General features: G+C 39.4%; 2 protein-coding genes across 4 annotated transcripts in view; both read right to left on the reverse strand.

Annotated features, from left to right (window-relative positions):
* The window catches only part of HERC5 (HECT and RLD domain containing E3 ubiquitin protein ligase 5), a 47,447-nt gene extending 34,901 nt beyond the window's left edge, over positions 1 to 12,546 (reverse strand). Inside the window, exons 1-7 of the mRNA XM_042935920.1 lie at positions 12,034 to 12,546; positions 9,940 to 10,060; positions 9,180 to 9,256; positions 5,039 to 5,260; positions 3,737 to 3,828; positions 3,356 to 3,486; positions 880 to 1,025 (exon numbers count right to left, since the gene is read on the reverse strand). Of these exons, the coding sequence (XP_042791854.1) occupies positions 880 to 1,025; positions 3,356 to 3,486; positions 3,737 to 3,828; positions 5,039 to 5,260; positions 9,180 to 9,256; positions 9,940 to 10,060; positions 12,034 to 12,316 (1,072 nt within the window). The 5' untranslated portion in view covers positions 12,317 to 12,546. The remainder of the gene's footprint in view (positions 1 to 879; positions 1,026 to 3,355; positions 3,487 to 3,736; positions 3,829 to 5,038; positions 5,261 to 9,179; positions 9,257 to 9,939; positions 10,061 to 12,033) is intronic.
* Positions 12,547 to 16,930: 4,384 nt separating this feature from the next.
* Positions 16,931 to 24,411, reverse strand: part of HERC6 (HECT and RLD domain containing E3 ubiquitin protein ligase family member 6) — a 61,868-nt gene continuing 54,387 nt past the window's right edge. For all 3 annotated transcript variants that reach the window (XM_042935924.1, XM_042935923.1, XM_042935921.1), the window contains 4 exons: positions 23,520 to 23,590; positions 21,033 to 21,216; positions 20,840 to 20,942; positions 16,931 to 17,460 (listed from right to left, as the gene is read on the reverse strand). In XM_042935924.1, coding sequence (XP_042791858.1) covers positions 17,237 to 17,460; positions 20,840 to 20,942; positions 21,033 to 21,216; positions 23,520 to 23,590 — 582 coding nt within the window. In that variant the 3' untranslated portion in view covers positions 16,931 to 17,236. The remainder of the gene's footprint in view (positions 17,461 to 20,839; positions 20,943 to 21,032; positions 21,217 to 23,519; positions 23,591 to 24,411) is intronic.

The following is a 24,411-nucleotide window of genomic DNA, read 5'->3' on the forward strand; positions in this document are numbered from 1 at the left end:
TCTCTGACCCTCCCCCGTTCATGCTCTGTCTCTCTCTGTCTCAAAAATAAAAATAAACGTTGAAAAAACAATTAAAAAAAATTTCTAAAAAAAAAAAAAAAAAAAAAGAATGTAAATAAGTACTTCAAAAGTCTAAATGGTTGTAAAAATCAAATACATGAACTGCTTAAGGAAATAACCCTACTGTTCATTTTCCCAAAGAACTTATGAGAATACTGGTACTTTAGGTCACCACTAAGGTTTCAGAAGCAAATAAGCATTCTTGAGGCACTTCTATGGTAGAAGGTTTCAGAGCTCTGTGGCTTAAGCCACCATTCAAATCTGGCCAAACCACTGATAGGCCTTGAGAACTGTCTAACCCTTTGCCCTCCAAGTCTCTGTACCTCCAGTAAAATGAGACTGAGAGCACAAATCTCCCAGAACTGTTGGATGGGTGACATACCACAAGTAAGGGGTAAGCAGTTAGAGTGCCTGGCATAAATCTGCTGCTCATCATTCTCAGGGCTTGACAGGATTGAGAGTCAGTGTTACCAGGTAAGAAAACCAATCACTGTGAAATTAATAGGTCTGCTGCAAATGACAATCGGAGGCTGCAGAGGTCTCTGAATCCATATAACCTATTTCATGTTCTATCATTTTACATTCACATTAATATTAATCTGAAGGGATAAGACTTAATCTGAAGACTAATGGTTATTTTGACTTAATTATACTGAATATTTTAACCTGTTTACAAGTAAAAACATGAAACCAACGTTTAGAGAAGCTCCCTTCATAGCTATACATTTCTTTCCTTGCCACATTACATACTTAGAAAAATCAATTTCTCGACAAAGGTATTTATAAAGTGTCAAATCCTGTGCTCCTAACAAAATTTACCAAATGTGAGTTCTTCATTTGATGGCAATTTCATGGGAAGTGGTATCAGCTGATTATGTGTTCCACCGTTTCCCAGTTGTCCTTCTTTTCCAGAACCAAAAGAAAAGACCTTCCCCAAATCAGAAACATAGGCAAGTGTGTGCTGCCTATTAAATAAAAAATACATATGGTCAATTATCAGTCACCTACAATGAAGAGATTACACAGCAACACAGTAAACTGCTGAAATTAGGCTACCCAGTGAGTGAAACTAGTTAATCAACTCTCATCAGATGAAATTAGCCATCTGGAAACTAAGATAGCATTGATGTGTGGCTAAAATGATTTTGGAATCCCGAACGATTCCAAGGCCATGATTGCTGTGCTTTGGCAAATGATGTTCCTTTTGTCAGGAACAAGAAGCACCCCTTACTTCTACTCCTTTTTCATGCCTTGGTTTGAGAGTCACCACCCTTGGAAGCCATCTCTTGACTCCCTCCTCTCCCCATCCTAGAAGATGGAATTAGGTGATCCTTTCTGAGCTCCCTATTTCCCAAAGATCTTTACCACAATGATACTAATCTGCTCCATGGTCCTTTCCACTCTAGAATGTGTAAGTAAAGAATTTGGCCTTTGTCCTCAGTTCCTGGGAGGAAATCTCTAAGCCATAAGAATTTCCCAGGTAATAGAAGTATCTTTGTTATTCATGGCAGGATCCTGAGATCACACCTAACAGTTTACCCAGCAGGTGGCTCTTAGAGGACCCCTCTGACTGCATGGAAGCCTAACCTGCTTGGAAGGAGAGGCTGGAAGTTGAGTTCAACCCTGTAAGTAATGATTCAATCAACCATGACTAAGCAATGAAACCCCAATAACAACTCTGGACTTGGGTGAACTTCCCTGGTCAGCAAAACTCTACACCTTGTCATGTATCCGGCTGGGAGGAGGTAATATCATTCCGTCTATGGCTCCAAGGGAAGTGGACAGAGGAAGCTCATTTGAACTCCCCCTAGACTCTGTCCTATACACCACTTCCTTTGGTTCTAATTTGTATCCACTTCTTATAATAAATATAAATGAGTTTAACAACATTCAGTTCTGAGAGTGTTTCCAGTGAATTCTGTGTTAGTAGAACTGCTCTGGTTTTTATTAAGGTATCTCTAACGTGACAACTCCTCTTGTAACACATGCTACTTAAATGTGTGTTATGAAAAATCCAGAGTGGTGATAATGTTCCCTTGCTTAATGCAGACAGATTGAATGCAGAGAATCATATCATCCCAATAATCTGGTCTACTTTAATATCCATTTATGTAATTTTACTCCAGGATCATAAAAGAATTAGGTATATAGATTGAAAATACATACACCAGTTTTTTACAGAAAAGGTTTTGGTAAACAAACAAATGAACCCAACATTCAGATAGAACCTGAATTTGCTTATGTTTAATGAGAAAAAATTGCCCCAAAGAAGAGTAAGTGCATCTGGATGAAAATATTTAACTTTACCACAACCCCAAATCAAGAAATAATTACGTAAACAAAAGAGCCTGAGCAAGTTTTTCTACTTTTGTTCAAAAAGAAAAAAAAAAAAAAGAAGCTGTGAAAATCAAACTTGTTAGAATATTCTACTCAAACCAACTGACTTTGTCCTATCCTCAATGACCACTCTCAAAGAATTATAGTAACTCAGTATATTGTTGGTCCACGAGGAGTTAAAAGAACAATGAACAATCCTTTATGATTCACATTTATTTTTCCCCCAAATAAAATGACTTATTTTTTTTTTTTTTAGGTGAAAGTGCATTTGAACAGTTACAATGATATTGCACTAAAGGGGCAACAAAAAGTGAATACATGTTCTCATTTAAAAAAAAAAAAATTGGGGCACCTATGTGGCTCAGTCCGTTATGCATCCAACTCTTGATTTTGGCTAAGGTCATGATCTCATGGTTCATGGGTTTGAGCCCCAAGTCAGACTGCGCTGGCGGCATGGAACCTGCTTGGGATTCTCTCTCTCTCTCTGCCCCTCTGCTGTATGCAGTCTCTCTCAAAACAAATAAATAATCTTATAAAAATCAATGAAAATAAATACACATACTAAAATAAAGATTATTTTTATCTAATAATGTAAATTAAGCATCTTTACCCATTTGAAAATGTTTTTTTAATTTTTTATTTTAACATTTATTCATTTTTAAGAGACAGAGAGAGAAACAAGTTGGGGAGGGCAGAGAGAGAGGGAGACACAGAATCTGAAGCAGGCTCCAGGCTCTGAGCTGTCAGCACAGAGCCTGACATGGGGCTTGGACCCACGAACCATGAGATCATGATCTGAGCTGAGGTCAGATACTTAACCGACTGAGCCACCCAGATGCCCCTGAAAATGTTTAATACTTTTATTTCAATCAAAAAAACTGATGGAAATTTTATCAAACTACCTACCTAAATATATCATATTGATTTTATCAAATTTCGCAGACATTTTACAACTTACCTTCCACATGCTAACTGGGTTACTCTATTCCCAACAAGCTCAGTCACCAAACGGGGTCTTAACTCGTTCTGTGTTGAATTGTGACCAAGTTGCCCATGTTTTCCAGCACCAAAAGTAAATACCAGCCCATCCTAAGGAAAGGAAACTTCTTATCAGATTCTAGAGAAATACAACACAGAAGTAATATTCACAGATGCTTTTGCATCCGTGAATAATTCATAGAAGGACTGTTAAAGCAAAGCTCCCAAATTATCAGGAGGACAATCCAGTATGTGGAAAGTGACCCCTCTTCCCAGGGAGACACTAAGTGCCCCCACCTAGGTGTTCTAGTGCTTCCCCCACTACAAGGCTCTTCCGTGGAAGAAACAAGGATACACACACCTTTGTGAGCAGGGCAGTGTGAGAGCCACCACAAGCAAGAAATTCAACTTTCTGATTGTCCAGTGCTTCAATAAGGGAAGGAAAATCTTTACCTATGCAGGGAAAAGAACAGTTGAAGTGATCAAAAGAAAATGCTGACTTGGACACTGGAGTTCCATGTTGCTAGTAATACCTGGACTATCTCTCAGCTGGCAGTAACAATTCCCAGCACCTTCTAAGAAGAAAGGCCTCTATGTTGGTATATTATTTAGGGCTAAAAATGGGGGTGAGGCAGTGGTCAAAGGGCCACACATGGGAGAACTCACCTGTGAAAGTGTCAAGCCACTTCCCAGAGCCCACTCTTCTCCTTTGAACCTAACTTGATTAACTTTAATTGCAGCATATCTGGGATTTCCAATTCAAATCTAAAAGTACCCTTTCAATGAGCATAAAGGTTCTTTCTTCCTTTTAAATTCTCTACTAGTGTCCTTGCCTCACACCACCTCTTCTTTCTTTCACAATATCCTTATCATGGCACTTTGAGATTGAGCAAAAACAGTTTAACTGCTCTTTATCCCTTTCCATCCTTTGAATAGTTTTCTAACATTGACTTATGGTTTCTCCTGAGTAATTAACATTGGACCACGTTGGGGAAAGATGCAGTGGGTGGTCACTAAGCCAGGGGATATGATGTGTATTACCACGGCTAGTAACACAGCAGTTTGACACACCTGAAAACCCCAACAAGAGTATTTTGGATCATCAGTTTGACATCTGCTTTGTGGAAGTAGTTCAAGAATGAGAATTATGTTTTTTCCGTATCTGCATATACAGATATAATGCCTTACAGAATAAGATTAGAATATGTGAGTTTAGGTAAATCTTTAGTATCCTTTTGTCCTAACATGGATATAATTATATTAACAGACATTCAGGTGCATAGGTACATCAGAGGTCATTTCATCCAAATGCGTCACTTTACAGAGAAAGAAAATAACACCTACAAAAACGTTAAGGGACTTAGCAAGGCCCTGCTATTCATTAACTGCGAAGTGAGAAGCAGAGCCTGGATATTCTGAACACAGTCCAATGCTCTTTCCCTCAGCCCACACAACCCTGACACATGCCTCAACTGCAGCAACAACTTCCACACTATGCATATCTCTTAGACTGACTCTGCCCTGAAGCCAAACCTAACTGGGAAGAACAGCACCAATGAAAGTGAAGATCTGAACCATTTTTGACAGGGAGGACTGTGTTAACTTCATCTCTTACTTAACAAATATATTTACTGATAATATGAATTTGAAAATGTTTCCATACCGTCAGTGTGGCCCAGGCCTAGTTGTCCAAAATCATTTCTTCCCCAGGAGTAGATGTTTCCAGACATGGATAAGGCCATGCTGTGGGCTTTTCCCGCAGAAATCTGAACCAAGGGAATTCCTGACAGGTTCTCCACAATCTGTGGTATGGCGATTGAGGCAAACTGACTTCCAATTCCAAGTTGGCCATGTAAGTTCTGTCCCCACGCAAAAAGCTCACCACCTTGACATAAACAAAATGTTGCCTTATTAAGTTTAAAGTGAAGGAGACATTAACTAAGGGTATTATATATGTTATCCATACTATCAGTCTCTTACATTCAACTTCCTAGATCCCACATGTCTGAGACAGAAAAACTACAAGAATCTTCTCTTTAGCAGTAACAGTTCTACTTCCTTACCTCCCACGTCAAAGGGTAGTGGTTATGTCCTTGTTTCCCCAAACCTCATCTTCCTAGATTGTGATTTACCAATAATAAACTGAACACACCCTTTGCCTGACATCACTAGACTGTGGGCTTCTTCGATGGTTGTGCCCCTGCCCCCAAATTTCACATGTTGAAATCCTAACAACTCTCAATGTGACGGTATTGGGAGGTGGACCTTTGTGAGGTGGTTAAGATTAGGTGAGATCATGAGGATGGAGCCTTCAAGAATGGGATTAATGCCCTTTTAGAAGAGAGATTCCAGGGGCGAATAGCTGGCTCAGTCAGTGGAGCATACAACCCTTGATCTTCAGGGTTGTGAATTTGAGTCCCACACTGGGTATAGCAATTACTTGAAAATAAAATCTTTAAAAAAAGAGAGAGAGGAATTCCAGAGACTTCTCTTGCCCCTCAACAGACACTGAATCTGCTGGCACCTTAAATTGGGACTTCCAGGCTCCAGGCTGGGGGAAGTAAATTTCTTCTGTTTAAGCCAGCCAATTTTTGGTATTTTTATTATAGCAGCCCAAATGGACAGAGACAGGTAGAATGAAGACACCTGAATATATTACAATCAAATTCAAGAAATACTTCTTTTCAAAAACTCATAATATAGGCACATGAAAACCAGAAACATTCTACATCTGGGAAAATAAAACCTAAAATTAATGTTTTCTCTCTGGCCCACCCACTCTGTTCATGTGCCTGAAAATCCTAAATAATTTACACATCTGAAGTTACAGCACAGTATCTTGAAAGAGTCTGCTTCTTCTTCCATTAACTGAATATCCAGAGCACATTTTTCAAGAAATGTTCTTAGATGTTATCTAATGGAGTTGACAATATCAGAGTCTGAAAAAACATATCAAAAAATTAATGCTACCTGAGCATTAATTAATTAATGCTTACTGAGCTAAGATACTGTACAGATAGACTCTGGTGGGAGACAGAGCTTCTCCTTCAAATGTAACTATCAAAGGGGCTCCTGGGTGGCTTAGGCAGTTAAGCATTCGACTTCAGCTCAGGCCATGATCTCGAGGTCAGTGAGTTCGAGTTCGAGCTCTGCTCGGGTTCTGTGCTGACAGCTCAGAGCCTGGAACCTGCTTCAGATTCTGTGTCTCCCTCTCTCTCTCTGCCCCTCCCCTGCTCTGTTTCTCGAAAACAAATAAACGTTAAAAAAATTTTTTTTTAATGTAACTATCATCTGCCTATCAGTCACCAGAAATATAATGATGACTTGATCAGTTCCCTTTCTTGCTTCTCCAACTTTCAGTCTTCCTAGATTATGATTAACCAGTAATAAGCCCTGAAAATCTCTTTTGCCCCGTATCAATAGACTCTGGGATTCCTGAAGACACAGTGTTGGCTGTTTCATCTTTTTTAACTTGAACACAGTAGATATTCAAAATGAAATATGTGTTCTTGAATGGATGAAGTCAAACAACCAGGCCAATTTTTTCCAATGCACAGTTCATATTCTCAAACTTCAATACAGGTCAAATTCTGGATTTACTTCTCTTGAATTCAGGTTTCCCATTAGTTTATTTACTCTGTCCTATATATTAAAAATCCAGGGCGCCTGGGTGGCTCAGTCAGTTAAGCATCTGACTCTTGATTTTGACTTAAGTCATCATCTCACTCAGTTTGTAGGATTGAACCTTGCATCCAGCTCTGGGCTGACAGCATGGAGCCTACTTGGGATTCCCCCCCATAATTCTTTCTCTCTCAAAGTAAGTAAACATTTTATAAATTATTTAAAGTTGGGGCGCCTGGGTGGCTCAGTCAGTTAAGCATCTGACTTGATTTTGGCTTAAGTCATCATCTCACTCAGTTTGTAGGATTGAACCTTGCATCCAGCTCTGGGCTGACAGCATGGAGCCTACTTGGGATTCCCCCCCATAATTCTTTCTCTCTCAAAGTAAGTAAACATTTTATAAATTATTTAAAGTTGGGGCGCCTGGGTGGCTCAGTCAGTTAAGCATCTGACTTGATTTTGGCTTAAGTCATCATCTCACTCAGTTTGTAGGATTGAACCTTGCATCCAGCTCTGGGCTGACAGCATGGAGCCTACTTGGGATTCCCCCCCATAATTCTTTCTCTCTCAAAGTAAGTAAACATTTTATAAATTATTTAAAGTTGGGGCGCCTGGGTGGCTCAGTCGGTTAAGCGTCCGACTTCGGCTCAGGTCATGATCTCATGGTTTGTGAGTTCAAGCCCCACATCGGGCTCTGTGCTGACAGCTCAGAGCCTGGAACCTGCTTTAGATTCTGTGTCTCCCTCTCTTTCCCCTGCTCACGCTCTGTCTCTCTGTCTCCCAATAATAAATAAACATTAAAAAATTTTTTAAAAATTATTTAAGGGGTGCCTGGGTGGCTCAGTAGGTTAAGCGTCCGACTTTGGCTCAGGTCATGATCTCCAGGTTCACGAGTTAGGCCCTGCATCAGGCTCTGTGCTGACAGCTCAGAGTCTGGAGCCTGCTTTGGATTCTCCCTCCCTCTCTCCTCCTTTCTCCTTGTGCTCGCTCTCTCTCTCCAAAGTAAATAAAAAACATTTAAAAAATTATTAAATTTTTTTTCCTTGGCCCTGAATTCCCATCTATTACCTTCCTGTCATAATTATTCCTCCATGGTCAAGTTTCTTTAGGAAATAATCTATATTCATTGCTTCCATTTCCCACTATTACTGCCTTCCATTCCTTATTTCTGATAAGAAACAAAAAAATAATAAGGGCTGGGGAGAATCCCTGAATTCAAATGGTAATGTGAAAACACATCAGAGGTTTTCAAACTGGCCACAAGAGCAGATCCAAGGGATTCTAAGCTCCTGCCACAGGAGCTAAAAGAGCACTAGAAGGAGGGAAGAACGTTCTCGAAAACGGTGGCCCATGCCTGGTCCTGAGTCCACGATGATTTTGATTACTCAGAATATTTTCACTGTTTCATACTTAAAAAATAAAAACACAAAAGTGTTGGAAAAATCTCTAGGGTCAAGATGGAGCCATTCCTGCCCAAGGTGCCATGTCAGCAAACTGAACTTATATGTTCCTTTAGATGCTCTGCTTGACCAGAACCGCCACATATCCAGTCAGCCAATCCCCAAACACCAAACCAGCTCTGGGATATATGCTTATTTCCTTGTTCCCTGATCTTTCTGAGGAGGGTTAAATATGCAACCCTTCCCAACCAATCATGCCCTATTTCTACACAAGCAGTAGTGTACTGCTTCTAACACTCTATAAAACTCACTCTTGCACAAAATCCCTCCAAAACAGTGCTCCACTGCTTGTGATGCACTATACTCCCAATCCATCGATTGCTTGTCCTTGAACAAAGGGTATCAAATTCTTTATTAAACTGTTTTTGTTTTGTCATTTGACAGAATAAAATGTAGGAATAATAATTATGGAAACCTGAAGATTTTATATGTCCAAAAATTCTCTTATTTTGTATCTCCTTTAAGAACAAGTGCCTTGGGGAATGTGGCTAGCTCAGTCAGTAGAGCATGTGACTCTTTATGGACTCTATCTCAGGGTTGTGAGTTCAAGCCCCAAGTTGGGCCTGAAGTTTACTTAAAAAAAAAAAAAAGAGTTAAGTGCCCTGAATTATATCAAATTCAAAACCATATTTCTGTCTGTTGCAAGGTGACACATACACATTCTACTAGTTCTACATATATATGCATTTATTTCCTCTAAAAACCAATATTCTAGAAAAGTACCTTTTGAGAGTGCAAGAGAATGATAATCCCCACATGTGATCTGAATTATACTTTTTTCTTGTAAAATGCATTGAAACCTGATGAAAGAAAATATATTTTGTGTCAATCACTGTAATAAAAGTCACAATATCAATGTTAAAATTACTAATTGTATTTAATTGGGATGAAAGTCAAGGAAATATTTAAATTTACTGCTTCACATTCAGTACATCAAAAATTATAAAAAATACTATATGTTTTAAGTGGTGGTTTAAAAAGTAAAATAACATGAATTGTATTATTACATTCAAATGATTTTAAGCCTCTTTTGCAAACAGTTAATTGTATGATACAGGAATAATACAAGATAAAAATAAGTTCTAATTCACACAATCTACTAGGAAAAACTCTCATAAATCATTCCTTGATAATGCCATTTTTCTCCTAGGTTGAAAACTTTTATTTCTGGTAATCTAATTTATAGGATTATTATGAGGGTTAAATAATCTAATGAATGTGAAAGTCCAATTTGGGGTGAGGCAGACTAACAATCATGTCTTTCAAATGCCAAAGCAAGACATGTTGCCTATGGGACACAACCTGGTATAGTAATTTACTGATGGAATTCACTGGTCATTTCAGAATTGCTTACTAAGAGCCACTATGAAAAGCAGGGGACAAGGTTCATATAAAGTAACATTTTCCTACAAAAATTATGATTGCCTTTTAATAAAAGAAAAATATTCTTAATATTTCTTAATAAAAGAAAAAAGTTCCCTACCTTGCATGTTCTATGCTATAGTTGTACTCAAATGGTTTTCCATCTGAGGATAGAATCAGCATGTGCTCTGCTCCTTGGTCCACGGAATGTATCTTCGTTTTTTTTCCTAACTTAATGCACTCTGCAGAGCAAATGCAACCAGGAACTATCATCAGTCTGGTTATTAACTCACTATTATTACTGATTTCATTATAACACACTTAAAACACCTGGAAAAACATTTCAACTGAACAACCTTAGACTTAACATGAACTTCTCTTTAAAGAAAAATTCAAGAAAGAAAAGCAGACAAATTAGCAAAAACTACTGTTTTGATGATGGATTTTTTCAATTTGGGAAAGCACGGATTCATACTTTGTTTTAAATTGAATACAGACTTAATATAACCAATTAAATATTTGCTTTTAGATTCCTGTTTAATAAATTGAGACAGAAAAATTAAATTTAAAGTGACAGAAATGAAAAAGTCTATAAGAAAATATAACAGTATCTGGAAGACATAACTCTTTAGGAGAAAATACATGGTGTATTTTGAGATATACTCTTTCCAAATACAAAGAAATAACAATAATAAAACCCTCCTCACTGCTCAATATAAAAGCCAAGGTCTTGGGGCATTATTTTTAAGGAAGAATACTGTTAAAAGAATTTTTATTGGCATTATTGAATATTTAACTCTTTCTAAAAGTTAAGAGATTTAAAATTATCCACAGTTACCATTTACTCTTATTTCATTTGTTTACAAAAATTAAATGTGGGAACTTGTTTTACTTTTCGGTTCTAATCAAACACAATTTACTCATGTAAGAATCTCAACGCACAAACCACTTCATATTACAAATGATATGAGCAGCAAAACAGTTTGGTAATAAAGGAGAAATGGTTAAACAGACTAACGTTTTTTAGAGATCAGCACTTCAAATCAGTTGAAAAAAAGGTTACTCAAAAAAGGTACTGGGACATCAGACTAGCTATTTGGAGAAACAAATAAATCTAGATTCCCCTATTACCTTAAATCAAAATAATTTTCAAGTGCATCAAAAATTTTGACTTTAAAAATAAAACCTTAAAATTCCTATAAGGATGAGTACATTAAGAAAACAAAACAAAAAAAAAAACCTTGAGACTGTGGATAGCGTTGTAACACAAAATCCATAACCCTTCTTAAAAGAAGACTGTAGAAGGAGACCGTAAAATAACACCAACAAAAGTTGGGAAAAACATCACAACGTATAAAATGGACAAAGGGCTATTCTTAATATTCAAATAACTCTTTCAAATAAATAAGAAAAAAATTAAGAACTCAAATTTTTAAAAGCTAGTCAAAGGTATGAAAAGGCAATTCAAAAAGAATGCAAATGGCCAATAGAAAAAAAGATGCTTGACTTCACTCAAGGTAAAAGCAAAACGACTGGTAAAATACCATTTTCTTCACTATTCAGATGGGCAAAAGTTTCTATGTGGCTATTTGCTTTCCTCCACCTAAAAAATCGAAACCACAGTTCCTGACACCTTATCTATAGAGATTACCACCTCGGATAAATGCAACTGAAAGCACTCTTTAAATTGCTTGCATATATAAGATAGTATCGTTGGGAACAAGAGAACTGTATTCTCCAAAGGCACACAAAATCAGAGCCGGTGCGCTCTAAAAAGAAGTGACAACCAAACTGAACAGATACCAGTGCTAAAAGCGGACTAGCTAAGAAGATGCTGCCGGCAAGCGCGCTCGGTCCGCGCGGCCAACGTGTGGAGGGCGAGACCCAGTTCTCGATACCCTCCTCCCCCGCCCTCCCGCAAACTCAGCGCCAACTAGGGACGTGGAGAAGGGAGAGCACAGGGAATCGAACGCACCAAACGCAAAACCCACCGGGCCCGGCGCATTTCTGCGGCCACCGCGGACTGCTGCGGCGTAGAGCTTTCTAAGCTCTCCTTCCCGTTTAGAGGACGGCACACCCACAATCGGGGAGCTCCGGAGAGAAGCGTCCGTGCCGCCCCGGCCCCGCAGGCGCTACACCGGGGTCCCCCGGCCGCCCACCCTCACACCCCCAGCCCGAGGTAGGACGGCCGAGCGGGCATTTCCCTCCTACTCACTCGGCTTCCTGGTGCCGTCGCTCCCCGCCGGCAGCTGGTGGACCTCGACGCCGGCCCCGCCGCGCTCCAACACCACCAGGCGCCCGCGCGTACAGCACATCTGGCGCGTCGCCTCGGTCCTCTGGTGCAGCGCCCCGCGGAGGCCGGCGGCGCTGGGGAAGAGCCAGAGCTGCGTGCCCTGCGGTTCCGCGGAGCGCCCGGGCGCTGTGGTTCGGGGCGCCGGGGCCGGCCCGGGAGCCGAGCGCGCGCCGCCCCGCGCCCCCCTTCGTGGCCTCCGCTCCATCGCCCCTTTCCCGGGCTCCACAGCCGCGCCTCGGCTTTCCAGACCTCGTTGGAAATGGAGCTCCCAAGAAATCGGTTCCCCGCGTCGCGGTGCGCAGCCACAGCTAGCGGACCTCGCCGCGGCGTCGAGGAACTGTAGCCTCCTCTGCTCCGCCCCCGCTCAGTTGCCGGACTAGCCACGTGCTGTTTGGGGGGCGGAGCCGGCAGTTCAGTAGGAAACGAAACCGACGCTCTTGTAAGGGGGCGGAAGAGAAGTGGAAAAGGAAAGGGAAACTCGAAAGCGTCAGAAATGGGTTGGAAGGCAGCCACAGTAAACAGGGTGCTGGCAGGTCACGAGATGGGTGGGCAAGGCTGAGGAGCTGTCCCCGGGCGAGCTTTGGCCACCTGAACTCCTGTACTAAGTGGCTTTGGAAGAAACACTGCAGTTCCACTAGGAGGAGCACTGAACACGGGCAGACTTGCATAATTTCCAGAAACTATGGTAAGGAAAGTCAGCTTGTTAAGCATTCTGTCTCAGGCTCCGCCACACGATCGCGATGAAACTGAAAGAACTGCGCGGTCACTCCCTCCGCCCACGTCGCGGTGCCTGGCAACCAGTGATGTGCTTTCTGTCAGTACGGTTTGCCTTTTCGAGAATTCCTTACAAATGGAGTCAAACTACTGTGCAGTCTTTGTGTCTGCCTTTTTCTCCACTTAGCATAAATAATGCTTTTGAGATCAGTCCTGTTGTGTTTCATCAGTAGTTGGTCAGTCAGTAGTGATTGTTGAATGGTATTCCGATATATGGGTATACAACAATTAGTTGTCCATTAGCCGATTAACAGGCACTTCAGTTCTTTTCCAGTTTGGGGCTACAATGAATAGAGGTACTATGACAATGAGCAAGTCTTTGAATGGATAAATGTTTTCTTGTGAGTAAATACCTAAAAATGGAATTGCCATATCGTATGATAAATACATGACTGTGGTGAAAGACACTCCGAAATCTTTCCAAAGTGCTTACCGTTTTGCATATCCTCCAGCAATTTATGGGAGTGCCGGTCCCTCTATACATATCCTTGACGACATTTGGTATTGTCAGTCTTTTAAACTATAGCCGTTGCAGTCTATAGGTGTATCTTTACTGTGGTTTTAATTAACATTTCCCTAATGATTAATGATGTTGAAGCATCTTTTCATATGCTTATTAGTGCTAATCTCTGTCTCTTTGGTGAAGTATCTCTTCACATCTTTTGCTGTTTATTAATTTGAATGGTCATTATCTCAAAGTTCTTTATATATATTGCAGTACTTTATGTTATATATCAAGTCCTTTATTAGATTTGCTTTGAACTGTTTTCTACCAGTCTGTGGCTTGCCTTTTAATTTTATTTAGTGTCTTTTGAAGAGCAAAAAATTTTAATTTCAATGCAATTTATCCATTTTTTTTCTTTTACATAGTTAATGCCTTTTGGGGGAGGGTCGCTTAACCCAAGATTTCGAAGATTTTTTTTACATGTTATCTTCTAGAAATTTTGTAGTTTTAGGTCTTTGTTACATTTCAAATGAAGTATTCTTTATGGTGGGAGGTAAGGATAGAGGTTAATTTCTGTCTTTACATATTTCCAGTTGTTCTAGCTAGCCTTTGCCGGTTGGATTGCCTTAGTGTCTTTGGCAAACCTCTGTTGGCCATGTGTAATTGGATTTATTTCTGGACTTTTTACTGTGTTCCCTTGATCTATATATCTATTTTTACTCTGAGACCACACTGCTTTGATTACTGTAGATTATAATTAAGTTTCAAAATCAGTTCATTGAAATGCTCCAGCATTGGCCTTTCTTCGGTGTTCTTTTGGCTATATTTTATTTTTGTTTGTTTTGGCTATTTTAGGTCTTCCACATTTCCATATGTATTTCCATATATATTTATCATTATCTACAAAACAAACTGCAGGGATTTTGAAATTGCACTAAATTAAATCAGTTTGGGAAGAATTGACATAATTGATATCTCTCCCCAATAATTTAAAGCTTCTTTAATGTCTTTAAGCAATATTGTCTAGTTTTCACTGTATAGTTGAACATATATTGTTATATTTATCCTTAAATATTTTTTATTTTTTGATGATATTACAAATGATACTTTTTAAAATTTAATTTATGGTTGTTGTGAGTATATAGAAGTAGTTAATTTTTATATTTGACCTGGAATCCTGAGACTTTTCTATATTTACTTAATACTATTGGTGGGTGGTTTGTTTTTTTAGATCCCTTAGGATCTTCTGCAGATGATCATGTAGTCTATAAATAAGATAGTTTTATTCCTTCCTTTCAGATCATTATGCCTTTTTTTTCACTTTGCCCTCTTGTATAGACTAGTGCCTCTAGTACAATGTTGAATAGAAGTGATGAGAGGCATCCTTGCCTTGTTACTAGTTTTATTTTTATTTTTTATTTTTAAAGTGTATTTATTTTGAGTGTGTGCACACGCTCACACAAGTGAGGGGAGGGCAGAGAGACAGGGAAAGGGAGAGAATCCCAAGCAGGCTCTGCACTGTCAGCGCAGAGCCCAACTTGGGGCTTGATCTCACAAACCTTGAGATTGTGACCTGAGCTGAGACGAAGAGTCTGAGTCTGACGCTTAAGCGATTGAGCTGCTTAAGCGATTGAGCCAGCCTGTCACTAGTTTTAGAAGGAAAGCATTTAGCCTTTTACCATTAAGTGTAAGTTTAGCACTTCGTAGGTTCTATCAGATTGAGGAAGTTCCCTTCTGGTCCTAGTTTGCTAAAAATATCATGTGTGAGTGGCTATTGCATTTGGTCAGTTTTTTTGTGTGTGTCTATTGAGGTAATTACATGATTTTTTTGGTCTTACTGTGAAATGTAATAGATTTTTAGGTGTATTTCTGGACTAAACCCCACTTGATTACAGATATTATCCTTATATTTTGTTGGATATGTCTGATATCCAGAATCCTGGAAAAATTTTTTTGTATCTCTGTTCATGAGAAATACTTGCAGGGTTGTTGGTTTTTTTTTGTTTTTTTTTTCCCCTATAATGTCTTTGTCTGGTTTTGATATTAGGGTAATGCTGATATTGTACGTAATTGGAAAGTGTTCCCTCTTCCTCTGTTTTCTTCTTCCTTTTTCTTTCTTTTTTTCTTTCTTTCTTTTTTTCTTTCTTTCTTCCTTTCTTCCTTCCCTTTTTTTTTTTTTAATTTATTTTGAGAGAGAACTTATGAACGCGAGGGAGGGTCAGAGAGAGGGAGACAGAGAGAATCCCAGGCAGGCTCTGCACTGTCAGCTACAAGCCTGATGTGGGGCTGGAACTCCCAAACTATGAGATCATGGCCTGAGCCGAAATCAAGAGTTGGATGCTTAGCCGACTGAGCCAACCAGGTGCCCCCCCCTTTTTTATTAAGATTTTATTTTTAAGTAATCTCTGCACCCAATGTATGGCTCTAACTCACAACCCCAAGATCAAGAGTTGGATTCTCTTCCCACTGAGCCAGCAAGGCAGGGCACCCCTCTTCCTCTGTTTTCTGAACGAATATGTAAAGAATTGCAATGCTCTCTTCCATAAATGTTTAGTATAGTTCATCTGTTTGCATTAGAAGATTTACATTGGAACTGAATGGCCTGAAAAATACAACTGAACAGTCGAGTGCCTAGGGTTCCCTGAGATTTAGAGGTTACCTTTTCCCTTAAAATTCAAATAGAATACATCTGGGCCTTCATTCCATTTATTATATAAACCAGACATATCCAAAAGAAATCTGAGAATTGACTGGGGCTTATGTTCCTACAGACCACCTCACATTCTAGTATCCTTAGTGAATTCTCTCTGTTCTATCTTCAGGTGATTCTGCTCTCTTTCCACATCAGCACCCCAATTTTGACTTTACCCCATGGTCTTTCCTTTTCCAAAGTGCCACTGATACAAGGCTTCTCTGTATGGTTGCCATACAACAGGAACTTATAGAACAGTTTACAGTTTATAATTTAATACAAGACAGAACTGATCTAAAAAAATCCATTGGCCATTTATAGCCATACTTAACTTCTCCTTTAATTCATTCTATAGCCATATTGCTAAGACATATTTCATGTCTTCATTTTCTCCAACTACCATCGGATGGGAGCTCCTGGTTGGGCTCAGTGTTTAACCAAAATAATGATATATGCATTTAGACTGACTCTTGGAACAGGATTGAGGATAAGTATTTATTCAATGAACTAATGAATCCTTTAACATATAGATTTTTCAATAAAATTACTCAGCAGCTGGCTAAATTCAAGACATTTTAGAATATAAAATATATATTTACATGCCTCAAAAACCTGTTGAATTACTTTATTTTTTCAAACCAGCATAATATCTTTAATATTTGCAGACAGTGTTTATTAGATGAACAACATTTTATTTATTGTTTCTTTCCAAAGTTTATTTATTTAATTAGAGAAAGAGAGAGAGAAGCAGAGAGACAAGGAGAGGGAGAATCCCAAGCAGGCTCTGCACTGTCAGCGCAAAGCAGGACATGGGGCTTGAACTCACAGGCAATGAGATCATGACCTGAGCTGAAATCAAGAGTTGAACTCTTAACCAGCTGAGCCACCCAGGTGCCCCTAGATGAACAACATTTTTAAAAATATCTGTTGGCTTTTAATATTCAGTTTATTTTTACATGAAAATTATTGTTCAGGAATAATTCAGTAAAAAGCAAACATTCAAATAACAAATTTAGGGATCAAGAAATGTTAATTTATTAAAAAATTATTCTTAAAAAATTATTCTTGATTCATAATATTATTGTTTACCCCAACATTTGTCAACTAATTCTAAAATCTATTCAACCCTTTGTGTCACTTAGACCTAAGGAAGAACAAACGAGTTGAAGATGAGAGGGCCTGAGAATACAAGGCATCACCAAAACTATCAGGAGTCAGTCTGTGATTTGGAGGGAGGCAAATCCTTTGTTGCTGTTGATGGCTACTTGAAGGGCCTCCTCCACTCTTTCCATCGTAGAATATTTAGGGAGGTCCAGAATATTATGACATGTCAATGCTCTTGGGTTATCTCTTTCACTGAAAGTTTTGGGACAGCGAAAGAGGATTCCCATTTCCTGTTTGCCTCTTGCATGCAGCCTGTCATTTCCTTTAAGAAAAACTAGAAAGAAATAGACTTTGGTTAAGATGTGTTGTTTTTTGTTTTGTTTTGTTTTGTTTTATATCCAAGTTAGTTAGCATATAGTGCCATAATGATTTCAGGAGTAGAATCCAGTGATTCATCCCCTATATATAACACCCAGTGCTCATCCCAACAAGTAACCTCCTTAATGCCCCTCACCCATTTGTCCCGTCCTCCCACCCACAACCCCTCCAGCAACCCTCAGTTTGTTCTCTATATTTCAGTGTCTCTTATGTTTTGTCCCCCTCCCTGGTTTTACATTATTTTTGCTTCCCTTCCCTTGTGTTCATGTTTTGTATCTTAAATTCCACAAATGAGTGAAGTCATATGATATTTGTCTTCCTCTGATGGACTAATTTCATTTAGCATAATACACTGTAGTTCCATTCACATTGTTGCAAATGGCAAGATTTCATTCTTTTTGATTGCTGAGTAATACTCCAGTGTGTGTGTGTGTGTGTGTGTGTGTGTGTGTGTGTGTGTGTGTACACACACAACATCTTTATCCATTCATCTGTCGATGGACATCTGGGCTTTTACCATACTTTGGCTATTATCAGTAGCACTGCTATAAACACTGGGGTGCATGTGCCATTTCAAAACAGCACACCTGTATCCTTTGGATAAATACCTAGTAATGCAATTGCTGGGTCCTAGGGTAGTTCTGTTTTTCATTTTTTGAGGAACCTCTGTACTCTTTTCCAGAGTGGCTGCACCAGTTTGCATTCCCACCAGCAGTGCAAAAGAGATCCTCTTTCTCCGTATCCTTGCCACCATCTGTTGTTGCCTGCGTTGTTAATATTAGCCATTCTTACAGGTGTGAGGTGGTCTCTCAATGTGGCTTGGATTTGTATTTCCCTGATGATGAGTGATGTTGAGCATTTTTTCATGCTTCTGTTAGCCATCTGGATGTCTTCTTTGGAAAAGTGTTTATTCACATCTTTTGCCCATTTCTTCACTGGATTATTTGTTTTATGGGTGTTGAGTTTGATAAGTTCTTTACAGATTTTGGATACTAACCCTTTACTTGATATGTCATTTGCAAATATCTTCTCCCATTCCATCAGTTGCCTTTTAGTTTTGCTGATTGTTTCCTTTGCTGTGCAGAAGCTTTTTATTTTGATGAGGTCCCAACAGTTCATTTTTGCTTTTGTTTCCCTTGCCTCTAGAGAAGTGTTGAGTAAGAAGTTGCTGCGGCTGAGGTCAAAGAGGTTTTTGCCTACTTTCTCCTCTAGGATTTTGATGGCCTCCCGTCTTACGTTTAGGTCTTTCATCCATTTTGAGTTTATTTTTGTGGATGGCGTAAGAAAGTGGTCTAGGTTCTGGGACGCCTGGTTAAGTGTCCGACTTCGGCTCAGGTCATGGTCTCGCAGTTTGTGAGTTCGAGCCCCACTTCAGGCTCTGTGCTAAGAGCTCAGTGTCTGAAGCCTGCTTCAGATTCTGTGTCTGTTCCTCTCTCTGCCCCTCCCATGCTCATGCTCTGTCTGTCTCTGTCTCTCAATATAAACATTAAAAAAAAAAAGTGGTCCAGGTTCATTTTTCTGTATGTTGTTGTCCAGTTTTCCAAACACCATTTGCTGAAAAGACTGTCTTCTTTCCGTTGAATATTCTGTTCTGCTTTGTCAAAGATTAGTTGGCCATATGTTTGTGGGTCCATTTCTGGCTTCTCCTGTTCCATTGATCTAAGTGTCTGTTTTTTGTGCCAGTTCCATACTGTCTTGATGATTACAGCTTTGTAATACATCTTGAAGTCTGGAATTGTGATGCCTCCAGTTCTGGTTTTCTTTTCAGGATTGCTTTGGCTATTGGGGTCTTTTCTGGTTCCGTACAAATTTTAGGATTTTTTTTTCTGGCTTTGTAAAGAATGCTGGTGTTATTTTGATAGAAATTGCATTGAATATGTAGATTGCTTTGGGTAATATCGACATTTTAACATTATTTGTTCTTCCTATCCATGAGCATGGAATATTTTTCCATTTGTGTGTGTGTGTGTCTTCTTCAGTTTCTTTCATGAGCTTTCTATAGTTTTCAGTGTATAGATTTTTCACCTCTTTGGTTACCTTTAGTCCTAAGTATTTTATGGGTTTTGGTGCAGTTAAGATGTTTCACAGAAAGAACAAAACATAAAATAAAAAGGGAGAAATCAATCATTTCATTCAGTAAACAATACTGAGTACCCTTGTGCAGCAAGAACCACATAGGGCCATGTGGAGCATAGAAAAATCATGACTTTTGGTCTTTGTCCTCAGTGAGTTCATGGTCTAGTTGGGGAAAATCACATAAAAGGAAAGAGAATAGCAAGATACAGGGAAGTGTAATTTAGCTCAACTAGGAAATATGAGATGAAGAGTCTAATGAAGGCCCTGAGACTGAGGGGGGCACCAGGCGGGGGTAGCAGGGAGACTTCAGTCAGGGGTCACACCTGGCTAGTTAGTTCTCAAGGAAAGATGTTACATAAACTTTCAAGGCAGAGGGGAAAGCCCAAGAAAAAGTCAAAGGTGGGAAGATGTTAGTGAACTCACTGAATGCACAGACAGTGGAACCAGTGGGCAGAAGCAGAAGTTTACCATTCAAAGAGAAAATCAGACAGGTAGTTTGGGCCTGTGAATAAGTAGTTTGTGGAGAAGTTGGAATTGTCCTCCAGTGGCCTCAGTAGCAACAAAAATAGCAAGAAGAAGTACATCTCAGGAATAACTGAACAAAGGGATGGGGAGGTGAGAGAATAAGTCATTAAGTCTGTGCTAGGGAAACCTTAGGGTTCCCACCAAGAGACATTCTTACACCACAAGGCCACAGAGCTTAGTGGTTCAGAGCCTTGGCTTTGGACCAACCTGTTGGGTTCTCACACTCACCAACTGTCTGAATATAGGTCAGCTACTAAATGCATCAAGCCTCTTTTTCCTCAGTTTTGAAATGTGGAAAAATAAGTACCTACCTCAAAACATTGCTATTAGGATAAAGGGAAGTTACAGATATGAAGTGGTCAGTACAATGCCTGGGATAGAATAAGCATACAATAAATGCTGTTAGTATTATCATCAGCGGTCATTGCTATTGGTATTATTTCTAAAATGGTATTAGAGAAATACACATTGTCCTAATTCCATAGGTCTTAGATAAATAAAGATAGGAATGTGAGATTAAAGGTTTGATTAGGAACCAACTAGTGATATGTGTATTATTATTATTTTTTTTTAATGGGAAACTAGGCTTTTATAAATAAAAACATTGGTTTAGGAAGCCTGCCTTTGCCATTAACATGTGTGACCCACACTATGCATAATGACTTCATGGCAAATAAAGTATTTATCTTTTAAAAAGATATTTAAGTATAAATCCACCTATTAGTAATACTTACAGAGGAATTTTCTCTTTTCCTCCAAAGTTAATTTGTGGAAAGCTTTCCAAAACATCAGTATAGTAGGGTGTGATTTGTGGTATCCTTGACCATATTGTGAATTCTTGAGAAAAAAGAGGGAGAAAAGTGGTTTTTAGAAGGAATATACACAAGTTGTTTGGAAGAACTGGGGGCACTTTTCGTTATCACCAACCTTTTCAAACTGTTTCCAGTCATAATCAGTATTTCCAACCACTGCTGTCATTAGTTCTTCGGGCTGGAAAATTGTAAGCATCTCCTTGTCACAGACTTTATAAAATCCTCTCTGAAATTCCTCATAAACTGCCTTTACAGAGGTGTTGAAAATGTAATCAACACATACGGAAACATATTCTTTCCTTGAGGGAAGCAGAAAAGAAAAAGCTGATAACATACTTTACCATTGACTAAATATTCTCTACTTTGCCCTTTTTACCATTTCTACTGAGAAAGAAAAAATAAATTGTTTCTACATAGCATACAACCCTGTAGACAGAGAGAAGTAAAAACATCTGGTCAGCTGGAGGAAGGAACCTCAGAGAATGTAGCAAAAGGACTAAGACTTTGTTTTGCTTTCATTTTCTTCCAAAATCCTTTAAAAACTCTAATCTGAATATGTAATTCTCTGGGATGCCTGGGTGGCTCTGGGATGCCTGGTATTCTCAGGGACACCTGAGACTTCAGCTCAGGTCGTCCATTGGTTCCAGCCTAGCATTGGGCTCTGTGCTGACAGCTCAGAGCCTGGAGCTTGCTTCGGATTCTGTGTCACCCTCTCTCTGCCCCTCCCCTGCTCATGCTCTGTCTCTCTCTCTCTCTCTCTCTCTCAAAAAATAAAAACATTAAAAAAAATGAATATGTAATTCTCCTGCTTAAAATCTTTGAAAGGCTTTCTTTCCATTGCCCTTAGGGCAAATTCCAAACTTCCCTGATCTCACTCTTGGCTGACACCGCTGGCCTCTTCCCATTTGCATTAGAAGCTTTGGCCAAACTGACCTTCAGTTCTGTGGTCTCCCTGTCTCTCTTGTAGTTAGGCCACAGCATGCAGTGCTCCCTCTTTACATGGTAACTTCTCCATGTAACTGCTCCATCCAGAGTTACATATAAACATGACTTTCTCAGGATTGGTCCTCTGTTCCCTTCTCCCTCCTCTGTCACAACACGTTACTGTGTGTAAATTATTTCTGCGAAGTCTGGCTTTCTCACACCATGATGAATTTCCTGATGGCAGGGTTGCTACTTGGAGGTATTTCCACCAGATATCCACCGGAAACATGACAGTCTCCCACCCTTTGAGCAGTGTTGTGAACTGTCCTAAGTGGACTGTCCTGTCTAAACCAATCCCCATCAGCTCTCCCCTGAAACCAGTGCTGGTAAGTGGTTAACAACCACCTCCCTAAAGAGAAGAAAATGAAAGGGAATCCTCATTTGCAGCATTTGCCAGTTCTGGTGTAATATTCCCACCATGGCTGATTTCATGCTACTGATATTTTAATAATAAACTCTCAACATTTTTGAAAATTGAACAGTCAGCTCTCACAAGCAGATACCAGCTGGCTCCAGCATAAAACTACTGTAAATCTCTTAACTAACTTTCATCACAGTGCTCATCCTTATCTGACATTATATTACATAATAATTTATTTGTATATTGTCTCTGTCCCAGTGAAACTTAAGTTCCAGGTTTTGTCTTTTTCACAGCTGTATCTCTGGTACCTAGAATAAAATCTGGTACAGAGTAAGGACTCAAAAATAATTGTTAAGTTGATAACTAGTGAAAGTGCTGCAAAGGAAATATTTAATCCTGACTCCTTTTTCCCCTTCTCTTACCCTGTAACTTTTTTTTTTTTTAAGTAGACTTCACACCCAGCAGAGTCCACCAATTTTTCTCAGAGAATAGGAGCTAAAATGATCATCTGAAAAGCTAAAATACATTTATACATTATAGTGAGGAGTGCCTGGGTAGCTCGGTTGGGCGTCTGACTTCGACACAGGTCATAATCTCATGGCCTGTGAGTTCAGCCCCATGTCAGGCTCTGTGCTGACAGCTCAGAGCCTGGAGCCTGCTTTGGATTCTGCATCTCCCTTTTTCTGCCCTCCCCCCAGGCCCCCCTCAAAAATAAATATTTTTTTTTATTAAAAAAAATTTTTTTAACGTTTATTTATTATTTTTTTTGAGACAGAGAGATACAGAGCGTGAACAGGGGAGGGTCAGAGAGAGAGGGAAACACAGAATCCGAAACAGGCTCCAGGCTCTGAGCTGTCAGCACAGAGCCCGATGTGGGGCTCGAACTCAGACCGTGAGATCACAACCTGAGCCAGAATCAGATGCTCAACCGACTGAGCCACCCAGGCGCCCCTCAAAAATAAATATTTAAAAAATTTTTAAATTGGCCCGCCTGGGTGGTTCACTCAGTTAAGCATCCGACTCCAGCTCAGGTCATGATCTTGCGTCTCTGTGAGTTCAGGCCCTATGTCGTCTGGCTCTGTGCTGACACCTCAGAGCCTGGAACCTGCTTCCAATTCTCTGTTTCCCTTTCTCTCTGCCCCTCCCCATTCACGCTCTGTCTCTCTCCCTCTCTCAAAAATAAATAATAATTTATTTTTATTTTTTAAATTATAGTGATACAAACATTTTATATGTATTCTGTGTCTCAAAACTTACTTGTTGGTTTGGTCCACAGGTACAGAGATCCCATTTGGAATTAAATCCACATCATTTTTGTCCCAGTGTATCTGTAAGCAAAATGTACTCAGGTACCAAACATGAAAAAAAGTCTGAATAATCAACTGCAGGGGCCATGGGCAGGTTGCCCCATGATGGGCCACATTGGCATGAAGGTTATTTCTGAGTTAAAAGCAATAAAAAACCTACAGAAGCGCACACACACAGACACAAAACCAAAAATTTAAACCCCCCCAGCAGATTCAGGAAAAGCTCTTTACCTCCCCCTCAACTGTCTAAAAATAATTTAGATAGAGGACCTGCACCCTTTTCCTTAGGTCAGAATGACATATATACCTCATTTTACCTGCCTTTGGAATTTCCATGTTTGTATGGCTTCCCTGTATGTACAAGATTAAATTTGACATTCTCCTGTTAATCTGTCTCATGTCAATTTGATTCTTAGTCCAAGTAGAAGGACTTCTAAAGGCAGAATAAATTCTTTCTCCCAAATACAACCACAATACCATTATACCAGTACATTCTTCCCTATAAAATGTTAAATAACTGGGAGCTAAATAATTATTTGTGTAGTAGCCTTTTAAATACGTATAAAAATTAAAAAAACCTACCCTAGTATATGTTGTATATTGTCTTACGCATTTAATTATTTACATTGTTCTCATCGATTGCATAATTGGTGTATTTTCACTTATTTGAGAGGATATAAACCTAAGGTATCAAAGGAGGAACAGGTGGGAGGAAAGTCTTACAGTACAGAAGTAAAATACCCTTCTGCCCAGAGGGGCAGGGCAGAGAATAAAAACAAAAACAAAGGATTCTCCTATTTAAGGTAATATAGTAAAAATTCTTCTAAAAAACAGATTCAAGC

The sequence above is a fragment of the Panthera leo genome, chromosome B1, assembly GCF_018350215.1.
Source record: "Panthera leo isolate Ple1 chromosome B1, P.leo_Ple1_pat1.1, whole genome shotgun sequence".
In the NCBI taxonomy this organism is placed as follows: Eukaryota; Metazoa; Chordata; class Mammalia; order Carnivora; family Felidae; genus Panthera; species Panthera leo.